Source organism: Calidris pugnax, unplaced genomic scaffold (genome assembly GCF_001431845.1).
Source record: "Calidris pugnax isolate Ruff unplaced genomic scaffold, ASM143184v1 scaffold284, whole genome shotgun sequence".
Taxonomy (NCBI): Eukaryota; Metazoa; Chordata; class Aves; order Charadriiformes; family Scolopacidae; genus Calidris; species Calidris pugnax.
The window spans coordinates 168419-180525 of NW_015091007.1; the positions used below are offsets into that span (position 1 = coordinate 168419).

Consider the following 12107-nt stretch of genomic DNA (forward strand, 5'->3'; position numbering starts at 1 on the left):
GCTAATGGGAGCTCTACAAGCTCAGAGCTATTACTACACCAGAAAGTGAGCATGCTCAACGCCAGTTCTCTTTGATTTCATGCAATACATGTATAATAATTGATTAGCTTTAAACTCACTGCGTCTGTGACTTTCTGATACAAGGAAACAAAAGACTAATTAGTCAGCATAGGAATAAGAAAGAATAGCTTTCAGCTTCACCTGACAACTACTTTGGCTGTGAACTAGCAGGACAGCACAAAGCAAATTAACACAGCAAGAGATTTACTAAAACATTGGATAATACCATGAGCAATAACAAGATTTGCCAACTATAGGATTGCATGATAAGATAAGGGAAGGTAATTTTCATTTTTGATGGCAAAAGATCTTGAGTCAGAAAGGAATTTGCTCCCCCAAACCTCTCCTGAACAATTCTGCATACAAATGAACTACAGAGAAGATGCCAGTCACTGCTAGACGTGAGATGTCACCCACAGGCATTCACCAGGACACAGTCAGTGACACCAGTTCTGATATTCACACTACCATGTGGCTCTGGGACTCTGTAGAGTTGCACGTCTTATTTTTCTCTGTGGTTTGTCATATTCTCTATAATTCTGGAAATTTAATGCTTTCGCCTGTTTAAAATTAGTAAGATTTTCTTTCTATTCATTTAACAGGATTCATTTAACCAACCACTAAGAAAAACAACCACGTTCATGTATGTGCCAAAAACACTGCCTTCCCAGCGACGAAGGCAGAACTCTGGCAGCTGTAGTTGCAAGGCCAGAGAGGAGTAAAATCTTCCACCTCCTAGAGCATAACTCTTTTAATTTCTAGGAGACTGGACCTATTTGCTGTTTACAAACAGCCCCGTTATCATAGAACCATAGAATCATAGAATTGCCCAGGCCGGAAGGGACCTCCAAAGGCCATCTAGTCCGACCTCCCCGCAGTCAGCAGGGACACCCCCAACTAGACCAGGTTGCCCAGGGCCTCGTCGAGCCTCTCCTTGAATATCTCCAGGGAAGGGGCCTCAACCACCTCCCTGGGCAACCTGTTCCAGTGCTCCACCACCCTCACAGTGAAGAATTCCATTGGCAAAACAAGGTTTCATATGGCCCAAGGAAGATTCAAAATAATCTAAGAAGTAGTGATTTTTGTGCACTGTCTAGAATGAAGGCTTTTCATGTGCCATACATCGAATTTGAGGCTTAATTCATTTGACAGAGCCTTTTTACCTGTAGGCCGTAATAAGTAAAAGTCTACCTGACTCACTGACAAAGGTTCATCTGCACTTCGATCGTCCGCCGACTTTGGAACTTCGAGCCTGTCGATGAACGCCTGGAGCTCCTTCCTGAAGGCCTTCATCTGCGCGTTGATCCGGTAAAGCAGCTCGTGCTCACGTATTCTGCTGCCGTCGTCTTCCTCGTCCATCAGTCCAAAGAGGTCCCCGTTCGCTACGTAAATCCTCGCCTCCGTGATGATGGTGCTCGTGTCGGAAATCAAGCGATCTATTGTCTTGCCCAGCCGCTCGGCCTCGGAGCGAATGTCCTTCATCTGCTGCCTGTCGGTGAAGCTCTTCTGCCACCCGGACGGTGTGGGGTAGAAAGACCTCGTGGGTGTGAGGCACCGAATGTTGCGGACCTCCTCGGAGTCGCTCTCCCCGCCGATGGGGCCTTCCCTTTTGCGGTGAGGGGGGCGGGAGTCGTCGTCGCTCTCCTTTTTCCCCGCGTCGCTCTCCGCGTCGCTGTCCCTGGGGCTGCCGCGGATGCCCAGGTGAGAGGCCAGGTCGTAGCGCTGCATGTTGGACATCAGGACCCTGTTCTCGTACTGGAGCTGCATGACTTTGCCGCTCAGCTCGTTGATCTGCATCCGCGCAGCTTTGAGCTCCTCCTGCAAGGCCTCTGTCTTGGCGTTATCGTGGTGCCTAGAGCTCTCGTGGGCCCCAGACTTGTACTTGTATTTGTTCAGCTCGGCTGTTATGCGCTTGTTTTGCTCCTCCAAATCAGCTAAATTTCTCCTCAGCAATTCCGTTTCATCCTCTACCAGCTGCAGGTGCTGCCGTAATTCTGACAGGGATTCACTCTGCTCTCCCAGAAGCGGGTTAGCGGTCCCTGAGAAATCATCTCCTCTTAAATCATCAAGCTCTGCTTTCAGTCCTCTGTTTTCTACTTCTAGTTCCACTATTTTTCTCCCAAGGATGTTAGCTTCCTCCTCCACGAGCCTCAGTCGAAGCTTGAGCTCAGCTTCTCTTGTGGTAGGTGGCCCACCTGCTTCACCTTTCGGCAAGGGACTGTCCAAATCCCCATAAAACGATCTATATTTTTGCAGCTCGTGTTCAAATCTGTCTTTCTCTTTATCAATCTTTGCCATTTTCTTCCTCATCAAGGCTGCTTCTTCTTTGACAAACTGCAGCTGGCATTTCAGGTCTTCATTGTCCTCCTTAGAATAAAAGAAAAAGGAGTATTTGAAGAAACGATGTAAAACCAGAGACCTCCAGTGGATGGTCTTAAATCACAAGATTAACAATTGTAGGTACACAGCTTTAGATACTAAGAGATTTTCCTGCAATCATTTTTTCACTGATAAATTAATTGAAGAGAGGGAAATAAATAGTTAAATTTTAAAGAGGTGAGAAGTCTATTCTACTTGCAACTAAAGTCTGCACAGTCCCCCAAAAATACATTGTACGGGTGGGAGGCTTGTAAAAAATCCTTATATTTTCTAGGCTTTGTAAGTGTTCAAAAATCCTGAATTAAGCACACAAAGGGCCTATAATCTCGTTTCACTTGTGCTCCCATTTACTTCTTTTGCCTAAAATCTAGAGTAGATGAAAGCTGCTGGGTTCCCTTGCAGGACCGGAGGTTTGTTCAGATGGTCCTTGACGTAGTGCTGTCTGAGTGCAGATGTGGGGTAAGAGCTCTCCGTTTCACAGCACACAGGAAAACAGAGAGCAACGTGAACACGCAAGGAAAGGGCAAATCTACAGATGATGAACATCATGTCCATCGTGTCCCTGACGCTTCCACGTGGCAATCCAGGCTACTGTTAGGACAACGTACCTCTGTTGGTGTCTGCTGTGACTTTTTTTCTGATTTGGGCAGGTCTTTGCTCCCTCTTCTTTTCAGGGATTGCTGCAACAACAACAAAATGAGACACATTGAGTATTCCACTAGAGAGGTACATAATTCAGTCCCTCTTTTCTAACATCACAAGTCAGGGCAACTTTAAGGGAGAGAATTTCTTGTAATCCTTGAGATACCAAATACAGAGGGGAGACACAGCTGCCCAAATTATTACACAGCAATGTTATACAAGTAAAGTACTGGTTTGATCAGTCCATTACCTTTTTTATTCAACACATTGTAAGAGCAGTGCACCTTTCTCTGTGTCCCACCAGCAGGCTCCGAGCTGGCAGTGTATTGCTGTCACACCTCTGGAGGTGTGCATTGTAGATAAACTTACACCTGGAATCATAGAATTGTCTGGGTTGGAAGGGACCTTTAAGACCCTCTAGTCCAACCATCAACCTAACTCTGATAAAACCCATCACTAACCCATGTCTCTAAGCACTATGGCAACCCGGCTTTTAAATAGCTCCAGGGATGGTGCCTCAACCACCATAGACCAGACGTGACAAAGAGCTGGTTGCTCAGTTGGTTCTGTTTTCACCACATATTCAAGTCAATAGACTTTAAAACTGCTTGAACTACAAAGTCCTAGTGAGAAACAAAGCACAGTAGCTTAGGAACAGCACCACACAAACACGTGTGCACCAGCACCGTACGAGGAAGCTTTGTTGGTGTCCTCTCATCTGCTCTGTAGCCAAAGTGAGTAGAAAGGAAAAGTCCTGCTTTTAAGGCGGGATGCAGTAAAGGGATGGAAGCCTACTGGCATATCCAGCAAAAATCTCGTAATTGCTGACGGTAGAAAGTTCATTAGTGGGTAAGTGGTGGCAGCAGAAAACAACTGCCACCATCCCGCTGTCAACACTCAATAGAGATCATCAAGAGAACAGCAGGAGAGAGGAAAGCGAGGGGGAGAATGTGCTCATACACAACATCCCACCTGCAGCTCTTCCCAGCTTTTATGTTCCCCAGCTAAAACGCAGGCCCCGAGGCAGGGCAGGGACACAGCCACCCACCACCACCTCCCTCCCAGACTGTTCTCTGCCACTGAAACATGCATTTCCCTGCACCGGCAGGGGAGCAGCCAGCTGTACCTGAAAGCCAGCCAGTTCCATGCAGTGGGAAATAAATTATGTTCATAATTAAGTTGAGAGTACAGTGGGCGAGTGTGCCATCCATAACCATCCTGCGCACTATGCCCCTGCTGCTACCAATTACTCTCTTTCTTCTGCAGATCATCCCCATAACAAACACTAAGCTCACGGACTCTCACTCCAAAGGGAAAGCCAGTGCTGTAGAAATGACTCATGTATAAATCTGAGCAACCACAAGAGATTATTTCCCCATGAGGCTTTTTGCTCAAATTCACTACAGAGTTATGCAAGAAGAGAAGAAAAAAAAAATGTTTAAGAAAGATGACCTCAGATTCAGAATCAGAACTAAAATTCACAGATGGATCCACCAAGAACCAGAATTAAAATTTGTATGCTTCCTCCAGAAGGACTGAATGTTCTCAATAGATAAAACAAAAACAATAAAACCAAAGGTCATTAGCATCTTAGCTGTGATAGCCAAATAGCTGTGAACCACAGAATTATAAAGGAATCCAGATAAGACATAAAAAATAGTTAAATTAACTGACTTTTTCCTTTAAAAATAAAGGCAACAACTTTGGGACCCGGTCTACAAACAAAATGCTTCCTCTCCAGAGTCACTGAGTAGTTACTCCATTGCAGTGCATGTGGAAAGGGTTTTTGTTTTCTTTTTGAATTGATGAATTTATAAAGCCTCAAACTTTCAGGCTTCCTACGATGTGTAGTCACTGCTTATACCATTAGGTATTATCAGCTTGGAAAGCCCTTTTTTGCATCAGTCCCCACTGCAAACTTCTCCCTGCACCAGTTTCTCGCCAATGCCACCTACTGATAAAATAACTGAGAGATGGTTAAGCTGTATTTCTGCTTGGTTACCTAAATGCCTTCTATTCAGCCTGCCAAGTTCAGCATCTCTCCAGATATAATGAAGTTCTAAAATGGTGAGCTGCAACTCCTTGTGTACCCTACAACTTTTCAGAAGACCCAGGGAGGTCGTGGATGCCCCATCCCTGGAGGGGTTCAAGGCCAGGCTGGATGGCTATTTGAGCAACCTGCTCTAGTGGGAGGTGTCCCTGCCCAGGGCAGGGGGGTTGGAACTCGATGATCTTTAAGGTCCCTTCCAACCCAAACCATTCTATGATTCTATGATTCTAAGATAAGAGATAGATAAAAAAGTTCCCCATTACAGAAAAAAGAGAAATTACATTGGGCAAAAAATATTTTTAAGGCTTTGATATAAAATGAACTATCTGGCTTTCTTCTTTCTGTCAATATCTCTTGTGTTAAAGTTCCTTTTGGTAGTCAGGATAGCAAATTTTAATTACAGCAGTGACAGAGCACTGCTTTCTATTCTGCTCTACTTGAATTACAACAAACTGTCCACGGAGCTCGTGTTATCCACCAACAAATGATGGTGTTCAGCAGCACCATTTCATAGCACAAAGCAGTGAAGAACACGAACAATTCAATTAGCAGAATGATTTGGGTACGTGGATTGGGCCCAGCTGGAACTGGTACGATCTCTTTTCTGGTGAAAAACACCTTGAAACAAAATTCTGATCACTGGAGATTAACATAAAAAGAATGCCACACGTCAAGCAGTATATCCTGATATAAATAATAATTTTTGAGACTTTTTTTTGAGAGGTACATTTCACAATTTACAGTGACTACTCTTTCTATCATTTCTCTAGTCCAGTCTTCCAATCCAGTTTTCAACTTGAAACAATTGATTGCTGCTAATGAAAACAAGTATCAAAGCAAAACAGAAAAAGGAAAAAATAAAATTGAAATAAACATACATCAAAAATAAAAACAGCAACACAGACCCTTGCAAGTGAATCTTCATATTAAGCCTACAACCAGACACTATTAAAATTGTCTGCATGTTGCTGGTTTTGTTATACTAACAAATGTTAGAAAGCACCAGACACCTTCATGCACAAAATCTGTTTGTTCAAACTTTTCTGTGTGCAATCATCTTCTAATATAATTTTCCACTCATTCATCCTTTTCCCGTGTCACAGTGTGCCACAAAACATACTGTCATGCCACTAAAAGCCACCTCTGCTGTTTTCTCAAGGTATAGCAAAAAAATGTGCCACTCATATTCTAGAACTGGCTTTGAGAGTTTGAGAGTGAAGGATAATTTTTGGGCTTGTGTAACTCTTCTTCTATCTAAATTTTTAAAATCATATGCAGTTCACTCTATTCGAAGATTATGAGTTAAAAAAAGACTTCTAATATAATTTTCCACTTGTTCATCCTTTTCCCGTGTCACAGTGTGCCACAAAACATACTGTCGTGCCACTAAAAGCCACCTCTGCTGTTTTCTCAAGGTATAGCAAAAAAATGTGCCACTCATATTCTAGAACTGGCTTTGAGAGTTTGTTCTGAAGGATAATTTTTGGGCTTGTGTAACTCTAGAGTGAAGGATAATTTTTGGGCTTGTGTAACTCTTCTTCTATCTAAATTTTTAAAATCATATGCAGTTCACTCTATTCGAAGATTATGAGTTAAAAAAAGACAAAGGTAAAAGCAATAACCATAAGTCTGCTTTTGCACTCTGCTCAATAATGCTTACCAGACAGCTTTACAGTTTTAATAACCTTGAACCAAGTCACCCATCTGCAGGAGAAAACAAGCCAAAAAATGCATATAATTCAGTTTCTACAATGGAGATTTTGCTAAACTGCTCTTCTTCTATCTAAATTTTTAAAATCATATGCAGTTCACTCTATTCGAAGATTATGAGTTAAAAAAAGACAAAGGTAAAAGCAATAACCATAAGTCTGCTTTTGCACTCTGCTCAATAATGCTTACCAGACAGCTTTACAGTTTTAATAACCTTGAACCAAGTTACCCATCTGCAGGAGAAAACAAGCCAAAAAATGCATGCAATTTGGTTTCTACAATGGAGATTTTGCTAAACTGCACAAGCACTAATGAAATGTTTCAACAGCGCTAGGGATAACAAGATCAGCAAGTGGGGCATCTTCCATGACCTTGTATAATCTCTGCTTACCTCTGAAAGACCAGGGGGTAGAACTGGGTTTGACCTGAGTATTTTAGCATTCACCTGTGTTCCTGGCAATGCTGAGAAGTTTCCACAGTCTAGATAAGACCACAGATAATGTCCTTATTATATGCACATGTGCAATGAGCAATTCTGCTGCCATGCTCAGCAGCATCAGTTCTCCAGTGCCCTTGGCTGGAGTTTATCCAACGCCTTGCTGGAGATGCTCAGCACTTCTCCAGACCAGATGGTCCAATCCTTCTCTCGCCAGCCCTAAACGATGAGCCAAATGGGCAGCCCTAAATTCACCTGTGACACTCAGTGCTTCTCGGGCATAAAAAGACCTGAAATCTACTCTGAGAACAGCACAATGCAGAAATAACAGCATCACACTCCACCCAGCAGGAAAGCTGTAAAATGAACCCAAATTCTTGCTACCTGATCCTAAACTACAGCAAGTCTCTCAGCATTTAATAAAGAAACCCCAAGCAAAGCATAGGAAGATTTTTCAAGACGCTTAGGCTTGATTATTTCAAGCCTGGTCTGGGAGTATATGATCTAAAAGTCAGTGTAGGCAACCACAGGAGGAATTCCTGACACGTTTATGGGTGCCCAGGGTCCCCATAATAGCCCTCATCCCTCCTCACAGAGCAAGCTAAGGGTGTGCAGCTCCTTCAGCCTCCATGGCTCCAACCAAACCTTCGTACCAGCACACAAGGTCATGGTTAGCTGCCTCCCAGATGCTGTCACAGCTCTGCAGAGCTTCTCCAAAAAGTAACTGGATATCGAACAACTTTTGGGGCTGCACAAACTCGCCTGTGCCTGGCACAGAGTGACTATGGCCAGGGAAATGGAAATTTGCCCTCAGACTCTCTCTACGTTTTCCCTTCAGTCAATATGGTCGGTTGGCTCAACTCCAATTTAATGAACTTGAATATGTGTAAAAACTAAATGGACACTACCCATGTCGGCAAGCTGAAAATACATATTCTCCTAAGAAAAAAACCCAACCCTCTGTTTTTTAAAATGTCTCCCTTGTTCTGCAACTCTGTGGGTGCAATTTGCCAGCAACAAGCTCAAGGTGCTGCCTTTGCGTGTCATTGACAGCAGCACATAGAGTCACCCAACCCTGCACCCCTGCATGGGCAAAGGGGAGTCCTCTCCTGAGCATTTCAGTGTTCTACTTGCTTGCAAAACTAAGGCAGGAAAGAAAAAGCAGGGGATAAGTGAAACACAAAGAAATACAGCACCTCTGTCCATGAAGCAAACAGTAAGTGTATCTCCACTAGCTCTAGCGATGCTCTCTTCACCTTAAAACTGGCATGTGTGAAAACACAGCTGAGGAAGGGTACAAAATGAAAGCAACCTTTACTACTTCCCCATGGGGAGAAAAATTACTTCTTTTGAATGTCTTCATATTGCAGAAGAGGAAAGAGGAGCTGCCCTGTAATATTTGTATTATTTCATTTGCATTGATTTAGGAGTTATTTCAGTTATCATTCTCAGATCCTTTGCCATTATTCATTTGCCAATTAAATGAAAAAAAAAAAAAAAAAGGAGAGGAAAAAGATACACAATATTTGCACTTTACCCAGAGAAACACTTTGCATTTTGATCCAAAACCACATTGCTAGAGCAAATAATGATAACTCTGGGGTATAACTAGGTAAAAGCATTCTTTGCAATGCATAAAATGAAGCAGTGTATTTCTGCTTCTGTTATATTTGCTTCCTTCTTTTTCTTATTTGGAAAAAATCCTGAGGAGCAGCAGATGAAAGCTGCCTTTTCAAAGCTCTCCATCTGACCTGGTCAAATAGCCAGCCAGACTCTGGTGCTTTGCTCTCTGTGACTACACACTCCTTCATCCACCAGGGTATCACAGAACAGTGGAAGCGACTCCTCTGAAGAGGAAGAGGTCTCCTGCCCTTTGAACCTTTCGGGAGATGGAAGAACTAGACCTGCTTAGTTCCCAGCACTATTCAACAAGGCCTCATGATGGATGTGGAAATCAGAGTCAGCTCACACTCGCTCCCTAATCCCTAAATGCAAAAGCAAATCTCAGAACATCGTGAATATTTTGGAGTGCAAGTGCAGGAATAAGGTATTTTGTTGCCTAGTGATGCTCGTTAAACCTATTTCCTAGGACTTCCTAAGCTGCTGTTGGTTTGTCAGCTCAGCTATTTGTCTTTTTCGGGAGAAGAGAGTCAGTCTCTTTGTTGGGGTTTGCACAATGCCTAGTACAACGCACTGTCCCAGTCTTTATTGGGATGGCCAGTATGACAGACAGCATGTCAACATAGTTCAAAACACCACCACAGAACAGCAGCGATAATTACAGACACGGATAGAATCATAGAATCATAGAATCATAGAATTGTCTAGGTTGGAAGGGACCTTTCAGATCACTGAGTCCAACCATCAACCCAACACTGACAAAACCATCACTAACCCATGTCCTTCAGCATTATGTCAACCCAACTTCTAAATACCTCCAGCGATGACGACTCCACCACTTCCCTGGGCAGCCCATTCCAAGGCTTCATAACCCTTTCCGTGGAGAAATTTTTCCTAATCTCCAATCTGAACCTCCCCTGGAGCAACTTGGGGCCGTTTCCTCTTGTCCCATCGCCTGTGACCTGGGAGAAGAGACCGACCCCCCCTGGCTACACCCTCCTTTCAGGGAGTTGGAGAGAGTGAGAAGGTCTCCCCTCAGCCTCCTTTTCTCCAGGCTGAACACCCCCAGCTCCCTCAGCTGCTCCTCACCAGACTTGTGCTCCAGACCCCTCACCAGCTCCGTTGCTCTTCTCTGGACCCGCTCCAGCCCCTCAATGTCTTTTTTGTGGTGAGGGGCCCAAAACTGGACACAGCACTCAAGGTGGGGCCTCACCAGTGCCCAGTACGATATATGGCAATTATAAAATACGGCAATTGCAAATTAGATACATACAAGATTTCATACTGAAGAGTTACCTATTAAACTGTCTTCTTCTCAACCCGTGAGTTTTCTCACTTCTACTCTTTCCAATTCTCTCCCCATCCCACCGAGCGAGCGGCTGTGAGGTGTGTAGTTGCTGGCTAGGGTTAAACCACGACAGCTAGAACTGTGAAAAATCTCTGACATGAAGTTCTGACATGAAGCCTGACAGTTCAGCTCATTATAAATATTTGATCACTGGGATGCATTTTTAACTAGCTACCGTGAACAAACATCTGACTCCTCAGCATTTGTCATAAATGTCACTGAACCAGCAAATCACCTGCAAATTAATGCCACAGCAGTCCTAATGGGGTCACACAAGAATCAATTATTGGTCCTATGCTAATTAACATTTTTTGCTGCTGCCTGGAAAAAAACCCATAAAATAATATTGGATAAAGACAGCAGATAGAATAAAGGTTGGAGAAATGTTAAATACTGAAAGGGACGGTCACTGATACAAACCTTGGTGCAATCAAATAATATCTGTTTTAATATAACTAAATACGAAGTTCCACATGTAAAAACAAGGAGCAAAGCTACACTAAGACAATAAATAAACAGCCTAGAAAATAGAGAAAATCTCTTGAAAAGTCACATCTCTGAAAAAGGCCACAGGACCATAGAGGATAATCAGCTGAAATAATGGCCAAGTGTAATTTTGTGACCTGAAGGCTTAATTTAGTCCCAGGATGTAGATGTCAAAACTGGGGTTCACTGTGCAGTAACTAGAAAAGAATGTGGAATCTGGAATTTAGCATGCCATTAAGAACATATATTTCCTGCCTGGTACTGAGCTTTCAGCAAACTCAGGTGAGAAATGAGGTGCAAATTTTTAGCTGTTCCTGGGACAGTTCAGGAAGAGTTGTCAGGTTCTCAGCTGTCAATTTTTAAGACAGAGCAGCACCCTTTCCTGAAAAGTAGGCATCGGTTTAAATAAAATTGCTGGGGTTATTTTATGACCCGTATTATTGAGGAGGTGAAACTGGTTGATCATATTATACAGTTCTGTTTGCATAATTTCTGAATGCGTGAAACCTCACCAAAGTTTTGGAACTCAGCAACAATTCTCCCAGAAGCACACGAGGAAAACGAACCTCTATCTATGTCTGTGTATCATCAAGGCAACACTCCAGTTCAAAACTCTTTCTGGGGCACTGTTACTGGTGCTTCTCATTAATCATTTAATCAGAGATGTAAACTGCTAGCATCTGTAAAAATTAAAATAATCCAGCCAAGCCTGCAATATAAAACACTCTTGCTAATTATGCCAGTTGGATGTCATCATCAGTCATGTTTTACAGGAAGGCAGAAGCCTCTTATTATACACAGTGCTGATGGGAACAGATGCATGGCAAATACTTTCTAAGTGCAAGTACTCATCTGTGACCAAAGCAAAGAGCCTGGTTATTATCCTAACCTGGATTCATTGCTGAGATAGCCAAAGCCAATTAACACAGTCATACAACTAGGATCAGACAAAGCAAAACTGAATTGATATCTACAGGTCTCTTTCTACACATCTGGATATATGCTGTTGCTAATACTAGAGACGGGAAAAAGTATCTCATAATATGTCAAAACATCTCAGCAGAAACTAGACCCGCACATCCAAAAGGTTAATCCACTGCCCTTTGCTTCAAAATAAGAAATGCAGTTCTTGGAACTCTTGACTAACAGAGTATTATCAAAACCTGAATCTAAAAATGCCAGGGGGTTGCATTCCTTGATAATAGAAACACTGCAGTAAGTGAAAAATAAACCTCTAGGTTGTAGTGAACAAACCTCAAAAGCCTGGTGTCCCTGTTCCTGGCCAGCAGTGATTCCACAGCAGTGAGGAGGGCAGCTGGGCAGATCCCAGAGCCCAGCACACCCTGTAGCTGTAGTTCTCCCTGTCAAGTGACTCA

At 43.1% G+C, this 12107-nt stretch overlaps 1 protein-coding gene across 2 annotated transcripts in view; it reads right to left on the minus strand.

Annotated features, from left to right (window-relative positions):
- The window catches only part of SOGA3 (SOGA family member 3), a 38796-nt gene that overhangs the window by 10679 nt on the left and 16010 nt on the right, over nucleotides 1-12107 (minus strand). The window contains exons 3-4 of one of the 2 annotated variants that reach the window (XM_014955626.1): nucleotides 3048-3119; nucleotides 1261-2427 (exon numbers count right to left, since the gene is read on the minus strand). In XM_014955626.1, coding sequence (XP_014811112.1) covers nucleotides 1261-2427; nucleotides 3048-3119 — 1239 coding nt within the window. Of the gene's footprint in view, nucleotides 1-1251; nucleotides 2428-3047; nucleotides 3120-12107 lie in introns of both variants that reach the window. The other variant, XM_014955625.1, reaches the window with a different exon arrangement.